Source organism: Panthera tigris, chromosome A3 (assembly GCF_018350195.1).
Source record: "Panthera tigris isolate Pti1 chromosome A3, P.tigris_Pti1_mat1.1, whole genome shotgun sequence".
NCBI classification, from domain to species: domain Eukaryota; kingdom Metazoa; phylum Chordata; class Mammalia; order Carnivora; family Felidae; genus Panthera; species Panthera tigris.
The window spans coordinates 20855062-20878393 of NC_056662.1; the positions used below are offsets into that span (position 1 = coordinate 20855062).

The following is a 23332-nucleotide window of genomic DNA, read 5'->3' on the forward strand; positions in this document are numbered from 1 at the left end:
CTAGCATTCTGTCTCTGTCTCTCTCTCAGAAATAAAATAGATACAAAAATAAATAAATAAAATAAACCACTAAGTTTTGGAGTGTTTTTTTATATGGCAACAGAGAATCAGGACCCCTCTCTGGTAATATAGCTCCCCTCCCCATCCCTACTTCCTTACACCTTTCTGAGTAACTCCAGGGATTTGGTTAATAAGCTCATTGCCCCCTGCATGGTTTTGCAGACCTGAATCGTAGCCCCGTGCTCAAATCGTATTGTCCAAACAGGGTGCCAGCTGGTAGGTCCATCCATTTACCCAGCAAATCAGGTTTGATCGTTCCCTCTGCCTCCCTTTCTTTTCCTCTCTACCTGAAAGTTCTCTTAGACCAGGATTCTCTTCCAAAAATGATACACTCTGAGTCTGCCAGGACCTGGGACCCCCGAGCTCTGCCAATCAACAGTGGACTTCGCTTCAGCACAACCACCCCTTGGGAATAACCTCCTAACTTCAGGCTGCCTTTGTGCCCTCCTTGGCGACTCCCTACCAGCTTCTCCCGATCGCAAGGAACCCCCCGCGATATCAAAGAAGTTGGCCCTCTGGCCTGACAACACAAAGTGCCTGCTATGGACTGAACTGTGTCCCCCTCAAATTTATACGCTGAAGCCCTAACCTCCAATGGCAATGGCATTTGGAGATGGTGCCTTTAAGAGGGAATTAGGTTTAGATGAGGTCATGAGGATGGGGCCTTTGTGATGAGATTAGTGGCTTCATAAGAGACACTGGAGGGCTTCCTCTCTCTCTCTCTCTCTCTCTCTCTCTCTCTCTCTCTCTCTGCCATATAAGGACACAGTAAGAAGGCGTCCATCTAAAAACCAGGAAGATGATTCTCACCAGAAACTGATTACGCTGCCACCTTGATCTTGGACTCTCAGCCTCCAGAAATATGAGAAAATACATGTTTATTGTCTAAGCCACCTGGTCTATGGTATTTTGCTCGGACGGCCCAAGCTGACTAAGACAGAATCCTAGTGCCTGGCTGAGGTCCCCAGGCCATGGCCACCCAGGAGAGACTCGGGGGATTTTGGCTCCCAAGAGCTATGCCCTGAGAGACACCCAGGTCAATGCAATCACCAGTCATTGAGTGTCATGAGTCACAGGCTGTTTATTAGCCAGAGCACACCGAGACCAGAATACACTTGCCAAAAATGGAGTTTTAAGAAATCTACAGTGTTGTGTGGGCTTTATGAATATATTTTCAGCTGCAGAGACAAAAATGGTGTATTTGACATGTCCTCAAACCTACTTACCGATCTATCTGTATAAAATCCAACCCCCTCCGTTAATTAGAGCTTAACCTTAAGCTTCTCTTAGCGAAAAACAGTTTTGCCAACCAAGAGCCTCGGGAGCGAACGGCTTATCTCGGAACGGGCAGCTTATTAAATAAGGCATCACGTCACATATGACAACGAGACTGCACTGCTTTCATGAGATACAGTCAGGCTCTTCGGGACCCAAATGTAAATTTTTTTTTTTTGAACTAAAACAATTTCCCGAAGCCTGAAGTTATTTCCACATTATGTTTTGCAAGCACCTGGTGTCAGAAAATGTTTTTGAAAACGTCAGCTGGGCACGACCCTTGACATGGCATCTGTCCCAAGACATGCGTCCCAAGAGGACGGAAGGAGAAACTTCCCAAGCCCAGGAGCTTTCTACTCCGATGCCTCAGCCTGTGCAGATGATGGAAATTCACCATGGACTATAAATGTCTAAGTGCAAATGAGGTCCGATTGCCAGTGGTGGGTACACCCTGGGGAAGTCAGGTTCTAAATTGTGACTTTATCCAACAGACCTCGTTGGGAATGGCTTTGGAACACGGCTAACAGGCAGCTGCATCCACCCACAGGTGGGGGCCCCGGGCGCTTGGCTTCTCTCTCAGGCTCCTCACTCAAGTAGGACACTCTACCTGAGCCCTCACTTCTGGACCAGACCTTGCTAAGTCCTCTTAAGGAGTGAATGGGGAGAGAGGCGCCTGGGTGGCTCATCTGGTTAAGCGTCTGACTTGAGCGCAGGTCGTCATCTCGCGGTTCGTGGGTTCGAGCCCCACCTTGGGCTCCAGGTCAGAGCCCGGAGCCTGCTTCAGATTCTGTGTCTCCCTCTCTCTCTGCCCCTTCCCTGCTCGCACACTGTCTCTTTCTCTCAAATATAAAATAATGATAATAATAATAAAGAAACATTAAAATTTTTTTTTTTTAAACGTGAATGGGGAGAACTGGGCTTTTGAAGAGGGACTATGCTCCTTATGGGTGTAATCCGTGACTGTGGCATAAGACTCAGAGCACAGACAATGCTTTGCTCTGCTGCTTAGCTGGGCAAGCAACTAGACCTTACTAAGCCTCAGTTTATCCCCCTGTAAAATGGGGCTACCAGTCATACTTATCTTACGGAGTTGTCAAAAGGATGAAACGAGATAACGCATGCGAAGACATGCCACAGTGCCCGACACTCAAGTGGCCAATGACAACTGGCGGAGAGAATGATGAAGGTGACGGCGGGGCAGTGGGGGTTCGGACGTGGGCTCTGCTGAGGCCTCTGGCAGGCGGTTTTTCACCCATCCTCTGAGGGGCTGAGAGAAGAGAGAGCCCCTCCCTGAAGGGAAGAAACGTACTTTCTTCCACACTGCACCCACACCCCACTGCCACAACACCAGCCTGAATCCCGGAGAGCTTTGCCCCACTAGCATACTGGATTGGAGCCAACCGACATACCCTCAGACAGAGTTCGTTTCTCACCGGCAAGACCTAAGAAAGTGGCAGAATGGAGGTGCCTGGAGCACGCAGGGCAGCGTGGTCCCTGCTCCAGGTCGGGGCCTCTTCTACGGTCCCACGGCAGGAACTCCCACCTTGTGTCTTACCGTCATTAGCCAGTTACTTTTCCGTTCTCCAACCAGCCCTTGACGGCCCAGCTACTCCCCCTCTCCCTCTCCCTCTCCCTCCAGCTACTCCCTCTCTCCAGCTACTTTCCCATTACTTTAGCTGTTCCTTCGCTATCCAACTCCGCGTCAGCCACTCAGAGGATCACTCGGCGCCCAGCTACCCTGCCAGATTCCCCAGCTTCTCTCTCATCTTTGCATGATCTAGAGTTAACATCAGTTTGGAACAATCAAGGGAATCTTGGCTTTAGTCAGGACAAATCTGTCCTGGTCTATATATACCCCTCTCTGCAGGAAATTATGTCTTCCTGGACCAAGCAGCTGATGTTTAGAGACAGAATGTTTCCTGCTTATTATCTGTGAGGCCTTTGGTCTGGGCTACTGGGAGTGGGAAGGCAAAGCCCACATGGTGCAGGGCATGGAACGCTGCCAGGCAGAGCCAGGAGTCCCAGCGAGGGGGGAGGGACCCTGGCAGCTTGGGTAGCACGGCCCTGTAGCAGATCTCCTGGTTCCAGATGTGACGGCAAGCCCAGAGGCTCCCCCCCACCTCACCAGAGCCCTGCCCATACCCTCCCTGCAGGTTGAGATGCTCTCTCCTAAAAGCTAGGAGAGCTTCATTATGGATCTGATTAAATCATAAGGAATCTCATCCCAAACTTGCCAGAAAACAAGTTATTTTCAGCATCCGTGGGCAGCAAAGGAAGAAGAAAGTCATGAGCCGGAAGGAATGACTGTGTAGAAACCTTGCCCATCCACAGGAAGGTTGGCCGCCATGTCTCTTTGACAAAACGTTAGGGGCCAAGGAACTTGGGAGAAGTTTTGCGAAATAATCTAGGGTATTTTTTTTCTTAATGACAAGGGAAGGGATCGTATTAACTTCAAAAGGTCAGAGAAAGCCGTTTATAGAAGCTAATTAGGGTCCCTCCAAAGAGGTTTTATAATTACAGCCGGGTTTTGAACATTCAAATGGCTCAGGCTGAGCAACACAGGTATCTGCGGCCGCCTTACGAGGGGACACACAGAAACCAGGAGATTCCAGGCACCTTGGGCTCTACAGTCTCAGTCGACAGTCTGACAGAAGCTCTCCAGGGGGCAGGCCCTTCCACTCTAGGGAGTCCAAAAGGACCCCCTGATGCAAGCATCCTTTAAGTGTTACATCATGTGGGGTGGCCCAAACCTTTCATTTCCCACTGGCTTGGGACAAGAATTGCTGTAAAACGGCTTAATTTTCACACTAAAGTGTAAATGACTACAATCGGAATACTCTTATATGAATGACTAATGGGAGGCTGGCACTGAGTAAGTGCAGACAGGGGCAACGGAGTCGTTATGGCAGTAGGGGTGAGCGGAAGAAGGATCCGAAAGAAAACAGAAGAGATGTTAACCTTGCCTCTGGCCCATGATAACCAAGGCTAACGGCAGATGACAGCAATAGCTAAGTGGCTGTATGTGCTGTCCAGACTGCATCTCTAGTCTCTACTATTCTCTCTCCTTCACAGATTCTCTCTACAGTCACTATTCTCTCTACTTCACAGATGAGGAATCCAAGCGCAAAGAGATCAAGGCATTCACCCGAGGCCACAAAATAGAGATTAAAACTTAGTTTTGTCTGACTCCGTGATAACTCCCAAGGCCTATTACCATCTCTGCAAGGCTTCCCCACCTTTCCACCGAAAGCCCCCTCCGATTCATTTTCCCTACGCCATCCATGTTTTTAAAGATTCTATCTCTCGGGCACGCTGCGTTTGTGAACTAATAATTCGTTCCATCTGGCTGATGATTATTTTTCTGTTCCTGCTTCTGTTTCAACATTGATCCAGACTTTAACCCCAATTACTGAGGGTTCAACATAATATTATGAAATCACATAAATCATTGTCATGGCTATGTAGTTAATAAGCAATAAAATTAAATAAACACGAGAACCATTCCCCAGTGCTGAATCCTGACTGCCACATGGTTTTAGAGTCAATGCATATCACATACTTGGCATCCTCAACCCAGGGTCCAAGATGGAACAGTGTTTGGTTCACCTGGTACATCCCGGACATTGCAATATATCAACAACCAATCACAGCATTTGACCAAAACAATATGCCCAGGGTTATCACACGGGGTTGCTGGGATTCTGGTATAGAGCAAAGCAAAGTCTAGAGTGTGTGGTCGATTGTAACAATCACAGCCCCAATGAATCACGCCTTTCAGTACCCATGCACATGTACAGACTCCTCCCACACGGACTCTGAGCTTGGCCATGTGACTTACTTTGGCCAATGAGACATCAGCAAACATGATGCAGGCAAAGGCCAGACACATGCTTGTGCACTGGAGCTTGCCTTCTTGGAGTCCTGCGGGAAGCCCGGCATAAAGACCGCAGGGAGAGAGAATCCCAGCCATCCCAGCTGTGCCCAGACACTGGCCGACCCAGCCAACAGCTGCAACCTCATACGGAGCCCAGGTAAGAGCGGCAGAAATGCCCAGTCAATCCAAAGGATCGTTGGGAAGTTGTTTCAAGCCTCTGAGTGTTTCAGGGTGGTTTGTTACGTAACAACAGGCAGCCGAGACGGCAGAGTTCTTGCTGATGACTCACCTGGAGAGCTGCCACGACTACCTCTGTGATCCCCGGGAAATGGGGATCCTTAAGCCAAAAAGCCTGTGTCCTCGGGTTTCTCTTGAAGGACCGGGAACACTGGCTCCTCCATCAAGATTGGGCTTCACGTAGCTTTCCGCGTGTAGGTGATGGAGGTAGCACCTCCCTCTCCCCGAGGTAGCAACCTTCCTACCTCTTCATTTAGATTTCACCTCTGCCCCGGACACAACTGTCTCCACCAAACGGGACGGGCAGAGGACGGGGCGGTGGGATCAGCTCTGCTTGCTGGCACAAACACGGGACGGATGTACTAGGACGATGCAATACTTGGAGCAGATTCTAGAACCTTCTTCTATTTGCTAAACCCCAGCCTTCCTCCACATGGTTACTGAATGACTTTGGCTCTGGTGAAAGTTGTAGAAAGGCTTAGGATTTGCTCATTTAAAGAGCCCCTGAGTTCCTCTGGCAGAAATATTGACCGTTTTCTCACTCCATTGTGAAGGCAACAGTGGTTCCGAGAAGCCAGACAAGAATAAACCATGCCCCAAATATCTCCTCTGTCTTCTCAACAGGGTCAGTTTGGACTGAGAAATGTTAAAGAGAGGGTGCGTCTAGTCTCCAGCAAGCAGCGGACGGCCTCTCACGTAGCTCCTTATCAATATCCAGGGGAAATACTCATCGGGTGTCACAGTGTTTGGGGTCTGAGGAGGTTCCAGGAGAGTGCCAGTTGGCTGAGCGCCCCAGGGCTGGCCTCATCTTGGTGACTGACCACATGTACCAGCCTACCACAAGTGGTTTCTTCGCCCAAGAGTGGCCTCCTACCATCTGAGTAGAGGAGGCCGCTGAATAAAACCACAATACAGTCTCCCTTGAGGATAGGAATTGTCTTGCACTCCAGAAATTCACTGACGCATGGTCAACTCATTCTGCACCTGTAGGCAGACCTGGCTGCGAAGCCAAGTTATAATCAGAGGGCCGCAAGGAAGTACATGATCATCACGTTTAACGGCATTGTGTCCAGATGGGTTGAAGTCTCCTTTTTCATAATCACAATGCCTTCCCCAGGGGCGGTGACCTTCAAAAGTTGGTGGTCACATTGTCCCGACCCCTGGACAGTATTTAGATGGCCTTGCTCATCGGTGATCTCCTAGCCTCCTCTATCTAGGCATCTGTTCTTCACAAGGCTCTCTAACACAATCCACTCTTCAAATACTGACTTTGCTAGACTCTGAGCTCCATTATGGCCTGACCCAGCCTCCTGTTCACTACTGAACCACTGGTGCCAGTCTGGAGATGTCCAGACTGTGTTCCATGAATGTCTGTGCGTGAAATTCTACCCTGATCCATTGCATGTTTTGTTATAATTCAATCCTCCGAGGAAAATTTCTTCCAAGTTTATATAGGACAAGAAGTCTCTCTCTCTCTCTCTTTTTTTTTATAGTAGAGACTCCTGCTATTGTTCCCACATACCAACTACAAAACAGTATAGTTAAATTCATTTCAGATAAACAACTATCCCTGATGGGTAATGATTGGCTCAGATACATGAGTAAGGAGCAGGGTCTTTGGTTGCGTCCCAGGCTCTCCTTGGCTGTAGCCTGCTTAACATTCTTATCAAGGATTTAGATGGGGTCCAGGACTGTGTTGTCTGATACAGTAACCTGTAGCCTAGCCACAGGGGACTCCTAAAATGATTTTAAATTAAATAAAATTAAAACTTCCGTTCCTCAGGCTCCTAGTCACATTTTAAGTGCTCAAGAGCCACATGTGACCAGCAGCTACCGTAACATCGCATTTTCATCATCAGAAAAAGTTCTACTGAACAACTAACTCTGGGGTAGAAGGCAAATGCTGATTTCATTGTGTTTGTGAATGGCACGGAATAGAAAGTGCCGGTGAATATTTCATCTAAGGTGGACATATTTAATTATGGTCTGCCCATCATCCATCCTCCCTCCTGCTGGCAACAGCATCCCAATTTTCCCTGGGGCAGGTATAACGTATCTCCAAATGTCAGGCCATGTGTTTTGGGAGGAACTGACTTCAGGGGTGGGCACGTGACTTAGATCAGACCAATCACAGCATTGTATCCGCGCTCTAGCCCCTGTGATTGGCTCCGAGGTAGGCATCTTGGCCAATGAGATTCAATTCTGGGACTTGGTGAACCTGGGAGACTGTTGGAAAGAGAAATTATTCCTAAGGAGGTTACCGTAAGGACAAAATACACACTTTGAGCTGCTGACAGTGATCTATTATTCAGAGACACTTTTTGGTGGCCCCCTGTAGCCACATAGGCTTAAATTAGTTTGAGTTGGATTTCCTGTCACTGGTAGCACAGAAGTCTTACTATATCATTCAAAGTCCAAATTTTTGAGCAGGTGGATAATGGGCTCAAAATTCAACAGGATAAATTTAGAGTCTCGACTTCAGTGTTGAAAATCACCTGTGTGTCCTACAAGGCTTCTAGAGTGCCAGCGACGTCCCATTGCTCAGAGTGAGGACGAGTTACATAGGCACACACAACTTATGAAAATGGAACCAATTTTGTCATTTTCTGTATGAAAAATATACTTCGACAGATAGTTTTTTTAAAAAAGCACTCAGTGTTAGCTCAGTTGGTTAAGTGGCCCTTGATTTCGGCTCAGACCATGATCTTTCAGTTCATGGGACGGAGTCCCTCCTTGGGCTCTGTGCTGAGGTGTGGAGGCTGCTTGGGATTCTCTCTCCCTCTCCTCTCTCTCTACGCCTCTCCCCCCGCTTATGCTCTCTGTCTCAAAATAAATGAAATAAACATTTTTTAAAGACAAAAATAAAATCACTTGCATAACAACAGGATGGGGAAGATGTAACTTCACTAATGGGACACCCACTTGAGGGTTTTAGTTTCTTATAAACACCATATGAGTTGACAGCTGGCCAAAAAGCCAATGGAAATTTGGGCCATACGAATAGACACATTCAACCAGAATGAGGAAACTGACAGTTCCATTCACCTGAGGGTGAGCCAGATCAGACTTGGGAAAGCTATAGACAAAGGAGAGCATGTTCACAAATCTCAAAGTCACATCTTATAAAAATCCGTAAAAGGACCGGGGGTTGTTAGCCTAGAGAGAAGAGGTGGGAGCAGAGGTTATAGGCATGACAGCCTCAGTGAAACACCAGAATGAACAGATAACCTTATCATCTGCAAATAAGGTTATTTTCTACACGAAAGCCCTAAAAGCACCGACTGAAAAAAATAAGACGTAAAATGGCTTTCCACAAAATTAATACATAAAAACTTAAAGCCATCCTTTCAAGAAATTAACAGGACTTATATGGTAACAGAAAAAAAAAATATCTGTAGCTTTCCTAAAGGGCATAAAAGAATACTTGCCCAGGGGCGCCTGGGCAGCTCATTCGGTTAAGCGTCTGGCTTTAGCTCAGATCACGACCTCACGGCTCTTGAGTTCAAGCCCCGCGTCGGGCTCTGTGCTGACAGCTCAGAACCTGGAGCCTGCTTCTGATTCTGTGTCTCCCTCTCTGCCCCTCTCCCAGTCATGCTCTGTTTTCCTCTGTCAAAAATAAACATCAAAAAAAACATTAAAAAAAAAAAAAAAAAGAATACTTGCCCAGTAGAGACAGGTGCCATTGGCCTGCTTAGACAAAACTCATGACAAGGGAATCAGTTTGGCCCAAATGAATTTTTTTCAATTGTGGTAAAATATACAGAAGATACAACTCACCATATCAGCCACTTTTTAGTGTATGGTTCAGTGACATTAATCACATTCACATTACCGTGCACCCGAAACCACCATCCATCCCTATGACTTTTTCCATCTCCCCAACCGAAGCTCTGGACCCGTTAGACAATGACTTCCCCCTTCTCCCCTCCCTCCAGTCCCTGGCTAAATTTGGGGGGGGGGGTTGCTTTTTAATGTTTTTCATTTGTTTAATTGTGGTAAAATACACACAAAATCTACCAGCTTCATCATTTTCAAGTGTCCAGTTCCGTGGTATTAAATATATTCACAATGTCGTACAACCATCACCGCCATCGATCTCCAGAATTCTCTGCATCTCGTGAAACCGGAACTCTCTACCGATCTACAATATTAATCAATGTTGGAGGAATCTATTTTTGAGCTCTAGTGGGAAAGCTTGACCGAAAGTTCTTAAATGTGACGTGTACGACTGAAAATAACCGAGAACATTTTGCAAAAAAAGGAGCAATTTGAGGAAGGACCTGTTCTCTCGTATATGAAGCCACACTAGAAAGCTAGGATCAAAACATTGTGTAACTGGCACAGAATCAGATTGCTGGAACACAATAAACAGCTTGGAAAGTCACCCTTCTCTTCACCGACAAGGCTCAGAGTACGAGCATGGCATCACATACTCCCCGGCAAGGGAAGGAAGCCGGACAATTGATAATGCCTTGGAAACAAAATGGATATAGACAGATTTTCAGTTACTACTTTACGCTGTAACGAGTCCCAAAAGAATTAAGTGTTTAATTTATTTACAAAAGGCCACGAAAATCTAGAAGAGCATGTAGGTTAATATACAACACTGGATGAAGAAACGCTTTACAGCAAGAGTCAGCAAACGTTTTTCTGTAAAGGGCATATTTTCATCTTTACAGGTCCCGTGGTCTCTGTTGCCGTCACCTAACACTGTCATTGTCGTGTGAAAGCAGCCATAGACAATATGTAAATGCCTGGGTGTGGCCGTGTTCCAATAACATTTTATTTACAAAAACAGACGGTGGCATTCAAGCCATAGTCTTGTCACCCCTGCTTTAAAGGGATAAAAGCAAAGAACAAAATAATGAAGAAAAGAAGCCAATATCATTAGATTTAACTACATAAAAACGATCTATACACAAAATGTTAAAGCAAACACACACACACACACACACACACACACACTCTCTCTCTCTCTCTCTCTCTCTGAGAAAGTGTGTGCATCATACATGACAGCACAGGGTTGACATCCTCCCCACCATTTTCATGCTGTCTCTCCTCCCTTTCTCTCCTCTGTCACCCACAAACATTACCCCGTCGTTGAAATCAATTAAGAAAAAGAAACAAGCTAGTAGAACAAATGGAGACACAAAAAAATAGACAACTCGGAGAAATAAAAAAATGAATGCCCAGTAAGCCTATGAATAGGTATTCAACCTTAAACTTCTCGGGGCGCCTGGGCGGCTCAGTCGGTTAACCATCTGACTTGGGCTCAGGTCATGATCTCAGGGTTCGTGAGTTCGAGCCCCACATCAGACTCTGTGCTGATAGCTCAAAGTCTGGAGCCTGTTTCAGATTCTGTGTGTGTGTGTGTGTGTGTCTCTCTCTGCCCCTCCCCTGCTCGTGCTCTCTCTCTCTCACTCTAAAAATAAACATTAAACTTCTTAGTTATATATGAATTAAGACAACAGGACTATTTTCCCTATATTGAATCTGTCACCTTTCTGTTCATCCAGCAGTGTCGATGAGCAAGGCAGAGGGGAGGCAAGGCTGGACACAGGCTGAGGGAGGTGCAAATTAACCAAATAAGCAATTTATACCAAAGCCTTGCATATGTTTATATCGCAAATCTATGAACCTCAAATCTACCCAAAGTAAATAACCAAAGTCGTGACCAGATACTTTCATACAATGATAAACAATGATAATCACTATGGCATCATTTATAGTAGCAAAAATTGGAAACAACCTGAAAATCCAATCATAGGGAGTGGTTACATACATTTTGGTACATTCAGACGAGGGAGATTGAGGGCGTCATTAAAAATCTCCTTTGCAAAGACCGTATTAAGACAATAAAAAACTGTCAACCTCTAAGCAACATCTGAGTCAACCGACAGACCTTTCTTCTAAAAATGCCTCCCTCAAAAAAAAAATTAAAATTAAAATAAAAAATTAAAATAAAATAAAATAAAATAAAATAAAAATGCCTCCCTCCCTAGGCTTCTGAGATGCCACACCACCCTAGTTGTCTTTCTTCCACCTGGCAGATGACTACTGGTCCCCTTCCTTCTCTTCTTGGCTCAGCACATAGCATCTGAGGTGTCCCAGGGCTTTCTCTTGGTTTGGTTCTTTGCTCCATCTACCTTGCTATTACTATGGGCACAAAGTCATTACAGTTCTTCTGTGTCTTAAATGAAGTGATACCTCATTGTGGCTTTGATCTTCATCTGCCTAATGAGGAGTGATGTTGAGCATCTTATCATGTGTCTGCTGGCCGTCTACATGTCTTCTTTGGGAAAATGTCTATTCAGGTCCTCTGTCCATTTTTATTTGGATCATTTGGGCCTTCTGCTATTGAGTTGTATGAGTTCCTTATATATGTTGGATATTAACCCCCTATCTAATACATAGTTTGCAAACACTTTCTCCCATTCCGTAATTTGCTTCTTCTTTTGTTGACTGTTTCTTTTGCTGTGGATAAGCTTTTGGGTTTGATATAGGCCCACCTGCTTATTTTTTCCTTTTGTTGCTTGTACTTTTGGTGTAACATCCCCCAAGAAATGAGCTAATATTTTCTAACAGATAATACATTACATTAAAAAAAAAATAGGTATGGATAAAAGAGCAATTCAAAACGCAAAGCCACCAATGGATTTTAACATAACAAAGTTAAGAAAAGCTAACACTTCATATGGTTTCAGAATCCACATTGAGATTAATCATCAAGAAACTATCACCTGTTGGGACGCCTGGGTGGCTCAGTCAGTTACGCGTCTGACTCGACCTCAGCTCAGGTCATGATCTCACAATTCGTGAGTTCGAGCCCCACATCGGGCTCTGTGCTGGCAGTGCAGAGCCTGCTTGGGAGTCTGTCTCCCTCTCTGTCCCTCTCCTGCTTGCTCTCTATCCTTCTCTCAAATAAAAATAAACTAAAAAATAAAAAATAAAATAAAATAAGAAAAAACTACCACCTGTTGAGTTTAGTTGAGTATTAAAGAATATCCACAAGTATCTGAAAAGGCAATTAAAATATTTCCTCTATTTTCCAACATATCTGTGTGAAGTAAGATTTTGTCCATTTACTTTAACCAAAATAATATATCACAACAGAGAGAAGCAAAAGCAGATTAAAAAAAAAAATCCAGCCACGTTCTTTTAAGCCAGACCTTACAAAGATTTGCAAAAGTATAAAACAAGGCTACTCTATGTTTTTTGTTTTGAGAAATATCAGTATTTTTCATAAAAAACATTTATGTTAACATGTGTGGTAGTTTTGGAACATGCCCACCATTTCTCCTCCCTTCAAGAGGTGAAGCCTAATCCCCCTACCTTTGAACGATTTAGTGACTCATCTCTAATGAACACAATATGGCAGAAGGGATGATATGTGACTTTAAAGTCTAGATCATAAAAGGCATTGTGGTTTCCCCCTCGCTCTCTTGGATCACTCACTCTGAAGAAGGCCAGCCGCCATGTTCCGAAGACACTCAAGCAGCCCTGTGAAGAGGGCTATATGGCAAGAATTGGAGGCCTCCTGCCAAGAGCCATGCGAGTGTGCCATCTTGGACACAGCTATTCCAGCTCCATTAGGCCTTGGGGTGTCTGCAACCTTATGAGAGACCTTAAGCTAGAACCACCCAAGCTCGGTTGGCCCCAGATTCTTGATCCACAGAAATTGTGTGAGACAGTAAGTGTTTATTGTTTTAAGCTGCTAAATTTTGAGCTCCCGTACTATGTAGCAATAGATAACTAGATAACTAGTGTCTAGATAACAACAGATAACTTGGTGTTTATGGTTTAATGAGCACATGTTTATTTTAATTACTCAGCTTTCATTTCTAGTGGTAAATATCAATACAGAACCCAGGTAAACAAAAGCTCTTAAGAGTTCTCAGTTTTTAATAATATAAAGGGGCCCTGAGACCAAAAAGGTTGAGAACTATTGCCCAAAGCTTTTTGGCCATTGCCCCTTTATTAAACTTTTCTCAAACTACCTCATGTCAGGGCACCATTTCTTTCCTATCAGGACCCTGAGTAATAGGAAAATATCAAAATGTTACTGATAGTTGTTGCTGTTTGGGGTATCTTGATTTTACTGCCTTAATGGGTTTTTTTTTTTTCTGTACTTTAACAATTTCCTACAAGGATGACTGATTTTTAAAATTAAGAGAAGAGAAACTTCCCTTTTGAAAATCATCAAAAGTGAAAGTCAGACCTGTATTTCCTTTGGATGAGTCGACCGTTTAAGCACAACATGCGGAGCCCAGATGTCTGTCGGTGCACCTGCGTGCCAGGGAGAGGTCCGAAGGGCAGATGGTGGTTGAGGGTCCAGTAGCCACAACACCTGCCCCCCCCCAGCAACCTCAGCCAGACTGGCTCTTTCGCGCATGTTACACATTGAGTTTCTGCATAATTTCACATAAAAGTTTCCACTGCTTGAAAAAAAAAAAAAAAGTTTGAAAACCTTTACCGTGAGAATGAATAACAGTTGAAGAGTTAAAATTAGGCTATAGAAGAACCACTCAAACTTTTTTTGGGAATGTGAACAGAGTTTCCATAAAGAAAATCCTGCACATTCTGAGAGAACAGAAGCCCTGACAACTTAACAAATGTTCGGTGGTTTCAACAGAGGCTCGCTCATGTGGCCATGGAAAAGGTGACAGCTAGGGATGAAGAGCTTATCCGGGGACCCCTCCGATCCAAGGGGCCCAAGAAGCCAGCAGAAGCAGCAGGGCCTTAAGGCCCCGGGAGAGACAGATCAGAACCACAGGTGAGTGGCTGTCTCGTTTTCTCAGGAAAATCCAAAGCAGGAGATGCTAAAAAGCACGGACTTCGGAGACACCAGATCTGGGTTCAAGTTCCAGGTCTGACACTAAAAACTTAAGAGATCTTTGGCAAGTGACATAGCCAAACTGAAGTTGGAGAATGCAAAATGGTTACAGCCATTTTGGAAAACAGGTTAGCGGTTTCCTAAACAGAAATTTGCCATGTGACCCAGCAATTCCATTCCCAGGTAACCACCCAAGAGAAATAAAAACATACATCCGCACAAAGACTTGCACACAACTGTTCTTAGCAGCATTATTCACCATAACTCAAGGTGGAAGCAATCCAAATGTTCCTCAACCGGTGAACGGAGAAACAAAATGTGGCATATCCATACGATGGAATACTAAAGGGCGATAAAAGGAAGAAAGTCCTGATACATGCCACAACCTGAACGCACCCTGAATTACTCTAGATGAAACAAGCCAATCGCAAAAGATCACATATTAGCTGAGTCCCTGTACGTGGAACATTCCAGAAAAGGCAAAGATACAGAGGCAGAAAACAGACTAGTGGCTGCCTAGGGCTGGGGACAGGAGTGACTACAAGTGGGCACAAAGTGTCTTTTTGGGGTGACGGAATGTTCAAAACTCGGGTTGTGGCGATGGGCGCACAACTCTGTAAATGTCCTGAAAATCATTGAATCGCACCCTTAAAATGGGCACATTCTGCGATATGTAAATTAAAACTCAATAGAGCTGTTTTTAAAAAACGGGATTTGACTCTCTACCTCAGAGGGTTGTTGTGAGGACGAACTGAGATGACGTCTGATACAAAGTAAAGCACTCGATAAATAATAGTAATGATGACAATCGGTGTATATACTAGTAACGGATTATGTAAGTGGAGACCACGCATAATGCAGAATTGCAACAATTTATAGCACTCATCTACTCCTTAGCATGCCACTCCAACATCTGTAAAGTCGATTTAACCCCAGGACAACTTTTTTTTTCTTTTTTTTAACGTTTTTATTTATTTTTGAGAGACAGAGGGCAAGCAGGAGAGAGGCAAAGAGAGAGGGAGACACAGAATCCGAAGCAGGCTCCAGGCTCTGAGCGGCCAGCACAGAGCCCGACGCGGGGCTCAAATCCACGAACCGTAAGATCATGGCCTGAGCCGAAGTCGGACGCTTAACCAACTGAGCCACCCCGGCTCCCCAGCGCCAGGACAACTTTCTGAGGCAGGTGTATTATATCATCTTCATTTTCACAGACGGGGAAACTGAGGCCCCAAGAAGTTTAGTAACCTTCCCACGGTTGCACAGCTGGGACACAGCAGAGGTGGGATCTGAATCCTGGAGAAATGGCTCTGGAGTGCCTGCTCCTGGCCACGACACTGCACAGCCTCTCAGTAAACGCCAGCTTGTCTATTCAGTTACTGCTCTCACTGGCGGTGCAGTGGGGTGCAGAGAAGGCTCACAGACAGCTCCCCAAGACTCAAGACCCAACCCCTAGGGTTACAGGAGTCAGGGGAAAGAGTATTCCAGACAGAGGGGTCTGCATATACAAAGGCGGGGAGGTAAGAGAACGCAGGACGTATGGGAAGAACGGGAGATGGCTGGAGGATGGGGCGATGCTGGGCAGAGGGCGCCTGAGGGTGGGATTCAGGCAGGTCCAAGGCCAAGGAGGGTCCCTGGTGCCCGGACGTTAGCCTGAAGGCAATGCAGAGCCAGAGAAGGAAATACAGAGAGTCCCTCCCCAACGCTGCCTTTCTCTGGGTCGACTCACATTGCCCTGGCAGGTGGAGAAGGTTGACTCAGCCACTGCTGTGAGCTGAAGGGAGCGGGGGAGCTGCCACCCCCATTCCCATCCCGCCGCGAGCTGACGCCCCTGCAGCCTCCCCAACACCAGCTCCACCGGCACATAGAAACCATCGCAGCCAGCTGGGAGCAGCGGGCTCTGTCATGCTGCCAAGGAGCTGAGCGTAGCCCGGCCAGACTGCCGGCTGCCTGATGGAAGCTTCACGCCCCTGCCCAAACCCAGCCACCTGAGGACCCCGGGGGGACCGCTCACCCCACCCCACGGCCCACCACAGCGCCCAGTACGCTGGCCGTCCACCCTCGCTCGGCTGGCCCCAGGGGCCAGCACTTTGCTCATTCAAATTGAATACACATGTCCTTGCCTCCGGCTCTTCCATTTTCCCACATCCGTCCTTGAGACACAGCTGCCTGTGTGCACGGAACGTTCACTTGGGCCAAAGCAAAACTACTGAGGAAGCCTCCATGCCTATCAATGAGGAACCAGTTCAAAAATTCTGCTGATGGGGCGCCTGAGTGGCTCAGTCGGTTGAGCATCTGACTTCGGCTCAAGTCATGATCTCGCGGGTCGGGAGTTCGAGCCCCGCGTTGGGCTCTGGGCTGACGGCTCGGAGCCTGGAGCCTGCTTCGGATTCTGTGTCTCCCTCTCTCTCTGCCCCTAACCCCACTCTCTCTCTCTCTCTCAAAAATAAACATTAAAAAAAATTTTTTTTTTAATTCTGGTGAATCCAAACCACGGAATACTACACAGCAGTTAAAAAGAATAATACAGGGGCGCCTGGGTGGCGCAGTCGGTTAAGCGTCCGACTTCAGCCAGGTCACGATCTCGCGGTCCGTGAGTTCGAGCCCCGCGTCAGGCTCTGGGCTGATGGCTCAGAGCCTGGAGCCTGTTTCCGATTCTGTGTCTCCCTCTCTCTCTGACCCTCCCCCGTTCATGCTCTGTCTCTCTCTGTCCCAAAAATAAAATAAAATAAAAAAAAAAAAAAAAAAAAAAAAGAATAATACAGATCTATTATCCCAGGGTACCGTCATGAAAACACCTCCAAGACACGTTGGAAAAACGTGGGTGGAAAAACAAATTGCAGAGTAACATATCCAGTGTATCATCACTTGGGTAAAAACAAAACAAAAACAGGGGCGCCTGGGTGGCTCAGTCGGTAATGCGTCTGACTTCGGCTCAGGTCACGATCGCACGGTTCATGAGTTCGAGCCCCGCGTCGGGCTCTGGGCTGACGGCTTGGAGCCTGGAGCCTGTGTCGGATTCTGTGTCTCCCTCTTTCCCTGCCCCTCCCCCACTCGCGCTCTGTCTCTTTCTCTCAAAAATATAGGAACATTAAAAAAAACAAACAAAAAAACCCCAACTAGCCTCTTGAGTTCTCCAAGTCTACAAACACACAGGTAAATAAGAAAAACGCCTGGAAGGAAGCACATCAAAGTAACAGAAAGAAAGAAGGGGTGGAGGGAGGGACCCTGTGTACGCCTCTGTGTTGAGTTTTAGAAGAAGAATGTGTTTATGGATATTTGGGTTCTTTAAAAAGTGTGTTCACACACACACACACACACACACACACACACACACACACAGAGGGGAAAAGCGGGTTAAAATGCCCACCACCCTGGGGCTGCGTTCAGCGTCACTTTTCCGACAGCTGTCACATTCAGCATCTTGTCTAATTCTTGCCACACCCCCCCTTGAGGACAAGGTTCAAAACTCCATTTTACAGACCCAGAAACTGGCCCAGAGAGGTGAAACTAGCTGCTCAAGATCACATGCAAGGCCAAGGGGGCTCGAGGTCCTGGCCCCGAGCCCAGGGCTCCTTCTCAGCGGCACGTGGGCGCCTATGAGGGTGTGGGGCCCACGCTGGGGCCGGGCAGGCGCCCCTGTTCTGAGCTGTCAGCCAGCTCACAGAGCCCCTTCAGGGAGGGGAGTGGGGCTTTGTCAGGGAAAGAGGGAGGAAAAGACGAGCGGCAAAAGAAGAGATGATGAACCGCCACCCACGACAAAAATCAGACATCATTGATGTGTCGCCCACTGAGTGGGATGGGTCTGCCGCGTCACCCAGCAAATCTCGTGTGGGAAGGAGCCTCGCAGGGCCGGTCCCCTGAGCCTGACATTTCAAGCCTCTCCCTCTCTCTCTCTCTCTCTGTCTCTCTCTCCCCACCCCCCCACCCCCCCAGGCTGCTCACCCCAGGCTCTCAGCTGCGAGGTTTCCAGCTGAGTGGTTCCGGGAATGCTTCTGCTCAGTTCCCAGAACACCATAGCCGGGGCAGTAGAACTGTGCTTCTCAGAAGGTGCTAGAACCTGAGGAGCAATGTGCGAAAAACCCAACACCCTCTAGTGCAGAAAGTGCCGTCCCTCTTTCAACAACTATTTTAGCACCACGTGTCTGAGGGTGTGCAGAGGCAGGAGGCCGGAGGGACCCAGGAAGCATGGCTAGGCCTCTCCAGGGACAGCCAGAAAGGACTCCTGTACAGAAGGAGGGGACTGGAGGGGGCACAGGACACATACGCAAACCTCAGCTGCACAAGGACCGGGCACGTTCAGAGAAGAGAGCTTTGGTCAAATCATGGATCCTCCAGTCATTCATATAACGGGAAACAAACCCACGAGGCCATGAGACCAGCGACAACAGCTGGCATCCTGAGCTTTCTGGTCCCAGCTTTGCCACCTCGGTCAAGGCTCTGGGTCTCAGTTTCCCTATCTGTAACATGGGTGCCCATTACACGTGTCTTTAGGGTATCGTGATATCTGGATGGAGGACAGGTAATACCATAATTAAGTAAAATGTAACAAGTACAGGGTATCCATAAAATCTGGAAACGGATTCTATGAGTGTATCTGTATGTGTTTGTGTTCATTTGTTTGTTCTATGTGTGTTCGTGCTCATTTATTTGTTCGCTTTATCGAGTGAAAATGTCCTAGACAACATTGTATATATTTGTCCGTTTCCAGACTTTATGAACACTCTATGTATAAACATAATTACACATATAAATAGTATATTAGACAAACGTTATATATATACACATATTCATTATATAAATATAATGAAATAAACTATAGTCATAACATAATAAAATAAAACATACTAATAACTCCTCACACAGAATGAGAGACTATCCATGCCCAAGAACTCGGGGGTATTCCCTCATTTCATGCTCACAGCAAGGCCTTGCAGCGGATACTAGCATTTCTCCCCACTTTACAGAGGGGCAAACTAAGGTACAGGGAACCGAAGTGAGCCGCCTACTTGCCAGAGTCACCCCGGGTCTAAAAGACAAAGCCAGCTTCCGAAGTGAGGGCAGTCTAACTTCCGGCCTGTGCTATTAACCTCCACACCCGCCCGGCTCTGCAGCCAAGGCCAGACAAAACTCAACCGCACACGGAGCGCCCTGGGCGGTGGCGGGGCGCCCAACAGGGCCTTAAATGCAAGATCCTCGAGTATGGCGCTCTTGGAGGGGCAAGACCAGATCCAATTTGTTCACCATACTTGGAATAGAAATGCGCAAGGGGGGGGGGGGTCATAAACATTCACGGAGGGAAGGGAAATCAGCATGGAATTCATCAGCCAAAGGCTAGAAAAAAAAAAAAAAAGTCTCCGATAATTCAGGCCCCGCGAAGTAAGCGCCCTTGCTAGCACCTGCGGGGCTGCCCAAACCTGGGAGGGGGCCAGACCCCGCCGGCACCCCTCCGCCGCGCAGCCCCTGGAGGCCAGCCCCGGGGGGCGCCCGGGGCCGAGGGCGGAGCGGCCTACCTTCCTCGGCGTCGTTCCTCAGGGAGGCCTCCAGCAGGGCCACGCTGGCCTCGAAGGACACCTTCTTCCGCCGGCCGCCCGTGCTGCGCTTCCGCTCGTGCTTGCGCTTCCGGTGCTGCAAATCCTGCTCGTACTGCGCCCACTTCTTCAGCTGCTGGGCCCGGCGCTTCTGGGCGGCGCGCAGCCGCTCCAGCGTGGGCACCTTCTCCAACAGCTGCAGCTCCGTCAACAGGTCCACGTGGCTGGCCATGGCCTTGGCGCCTCCCCACTCCCCGGCGGGGCGCTAGCGCGGTGCGCCGGGTGCCAGCGGAGCGCGGGGGCTCCTGCGGGACTGGGGCCTCATGGTGGGGCCTGTGCGGGGAGAGAGACACAGATGGACACGCCGGTCAGGCTCAGAACACCGATCAGAGGGTGTCGCTCGCCCCGTGTTCAGAACACTTGCTTTTTCTATTTTACTCCTTTTTTTAAATTGAGATATAATTGGCCTATAACGTTGCGGAAGTCTAGGGCGCAAAGCGTTGATTTGATACACTTATCTATTGGCAATATGGTGACCCTTGCAGCCTTAGCTGCGTGATTACCCCGTCGCGCCGCATAATTACTGCTTTTTTGGGGTTGCATTGTTATTTTACAGAAGGTTGTTATAGTCTTATAACATATAAGGAGCTTGTTATACTGCTATAACACATAAAGGGTTTTGGTCATTTTTAAAGGAATTAATACCATATTTTACATTTCTCGGTATTAATTTATAATATGGTAAATACTGACAGATATAATCCACAAAAACAAAATCTCTTGGAGATCCTTAATTTTAAGAGCATAAAGGGGTCCTAAGACCACTTTAGGCAAGTTTGGTAGTTGCCTACCTACAGGAGTCTAGAACATCTTAGTTCAAGTTTTCTTCTTTGGATGACCTTAAATTTTTCTTTTAAATCATGCCTTTTGTGGGTCGCCTAGGTGGCCCAGTCGGTTATGCCTCGACTCCTGGTTTCAGCTCAGGTCACGATCTCACAGTTTGTGGGTTTGAGCCCCACATTGGGCTCCATGCTAACAGCTAGGAGCCTGCTTGAGATTCTCTCTCTCCCTCACTCTCTGCCCTTCTCCCACTTGTGCTCTCTCTCTCTCTCAGAATAAATAAACAATAGGGGCGCCTGGGTGGCTCAGTCGGTTGAGCGCCCGACTTCGGCTCAGGTCATGATCTTGCGGTTTGTGAGTTCGAGCCCCGCGTAGGGCTCTGCGCTGACAGCTGGGAGCCTGCTTTGGAGTCTGTGTCTCCTCCTCTCTCTGCCCCTCTCCTGCTCATGCTCTGTCTCTCTGTCTCTCAATGATAAATAAGCGTTAAAGAAAATTTTTTTTAAAGAATAAATAAACAAATCACACCTCTTGCTCTCCTAGATTCCTGGACAACACGAAGTCGACAAAATTTCAATCTCATTCCAGCGGGTCCCTGTCCCTCATTCAGCACAGACCCTATGGGTTCTCACACACAGGGAAAGGGTCTTGGCACAATCACTCGCACCTCTCTAAGCCTGTTTTCCCGCCTTTATAATGTTGTAGCCACCTCCCAGAACTGATAGGAATAAAGAGAGCTGACCAAAAAGGGTTATACAACTAACAGCAGAAACAGCTTGGAGGAAGAAGATCAGGGACATGTAAATGCAGCCCATCCGGGAAGTCACAGCAAGGCTGATGGATGATTGTGGGATGTTGGGTAATTAGACTGGAGACTGGTGCAGGTCTGCATTTGCATAATGCCTTAATGCCTGCTGGTCCCAAGGAGTCAGGATAGCCTTGGGCTTCAGGAAGTGATCACTGGTCTTCTGGGTTCCCTGCTCTGCTCCCAGACTGTCCATCCTCCAGACACTAAAGACCAGGCTTCAGCCTTAGCCTGGACCCTTGGGAGCTCAGGTTGGGCCAGGCTGTTCTTCCGGTCCCTCCCAGCTCCCAGTCTGGAGGGCAGACAAGCAAATGGGGAAGGGGCTGGCTTGGCCAGGCTGGAGGGCAAAAGCCCTAAGGGTCCGAGTAAACTTGATTCAAATGTAAACAGAAGCTGAAGGTAAGACTCAGCAAAAAAACAAAACAAAACAAAACAAAAAACACAAACAAACAGCAGGCCTACAGCCTTTGGTTGCTTTTTGTTTCGTTTTGCTTTGAATACCATGCAATGCTTTATTTCTTTATTTCTTTATTGAGAGAGAGAGAGAGAGAGAGAGAGATGCAAGTGAATGAGGGGAGGGGAGCGGGGGGGTGGAGAGAGAGAAGTGGGGCTCACCTAGGGCTTGTGTTTTTACCTGAACCGGGGCTGTAGCTCACCAGAAGGGAGGCGCAAGCCCACCCCACACGGGGCTCGTGCTCACCTGATGTGGGGCTCGAACTCACCAACTGCGAGATCGAGATCGCGACCTGAGCGGAAGTCAGATGCTTAACGGCTGAGACCCCCAGGCGGCGCCCATGCAATGCTTTTTAAAGTAATTTATTAAAATTTTTATTTTGAGATGTTGTAGATGCACATGCAGTTGTGGCAAATAATATGCAACGTTTACCTAGTTTATCCCTATGATAGCATCCTGCCAAACTGTAGGACAAGATCACAACCAGGGACCCTGACATTGACACAACCTAGCAACCCACTCAGAGTAGGTTTGGGGCGCCTGGGTGCCTCAGTCGGTTAACCGTCCTACTCTTGATATCTGCTCAGGTCATGGGCTCACGGTTTCATGAGTTCAACCCCCGGGTCAGGTTCTGCACGCTGACAGCACAGAGCCTGCTTGGGATTCTCTCTCTCCCACTCTCTCTCTGCCCCTCCCCCGTTTGTGCTCTCTCTGTCTCTCTCAAAATAAATAAATAAACTTAAAAAAAAATCCCTGGGGGCGCCTGGGTGGCTCAGTCGGTTAAGCGTCCGACTTTGGCTCAGGTCATGATCTCACGGTCCGTGAGTTCGAGCCCCGCGTCTGGCTCTGTGCTGACAGCTCAGAGCCTGGAGCCTGTTTCAGATTCTGTGTCTCCCTCTCTCTGACCCTTCCCTGTTCATGCTCTGTCTCCCTCTGTCTCAAAAATAAATAAAGGTTAAAAAAAATTAAAAAAAAAATCCCTGGTTTTACATGAACTCGTTTGTGTGTGTGTGTTTAGTTTTACACAACGTCATCCGACGTGTAGGTTTGTGTGTCCACCACCACGGTCGAGGTATGAACAGCTCCATCACCCGAGGATCCCTAACCTCCCTTCTCTCAAAGCACTCCCGTCCTCGCCCTTGGCAGTCACTAACCTGGTCCCCATCTCCAGAATTTTGTCACTTCGAAAATGAGTAGGGTTCCATTGTGCGGATGTACCACGGTGTGTTAACCCTTTACTCACCGAAGAATGTCTGGGCTCTTTCCAGCTTGGGGCTATCACATTCATGTGCAAGCTTTGTGCGAATACAAGTTTTTACTTCTTTGGAGCAAATGCCCAAGAGTACAACTGCTGGCCCATGTGGTAATGACATGATTAGTTCTATGTGAAAACAAAACAAAACTGTCAAACTGTTTCCCAGAGTGACGG

General features: G+C 47.4%; 1 protein-coding gene across 2 annotated transcripts in view; it reads right to left on the bottom strand.

Moving 5' to 3' along the window:
- PPP1R16B (protein phosphatase 1 regulatory subunit 16B) overlaps positions 1-23332 on the bottom strand; it is a 99772-nt gene that overhangs the window by 52420 nt on the left and 24020 nt on the right. Inside the window, exon 2 of one of the 2 annotated variants that reach the window (XM_042980410.1) lies at positions 19790-20140. In XM_042980410.1, coding sequence (XP_042836344.1) covers positions 19790-20039 — 250 coding nt within the window. In that variant the 5' untranslated portion in view covers positions 20040-20140. Of the gene's footprint in view, positions 1-5173; positions 5461-19789; positions 20141-23332 lie in introns of those variants that run through there. The other variant, XM_042980411.1, reaches the window with a different exon arrangement.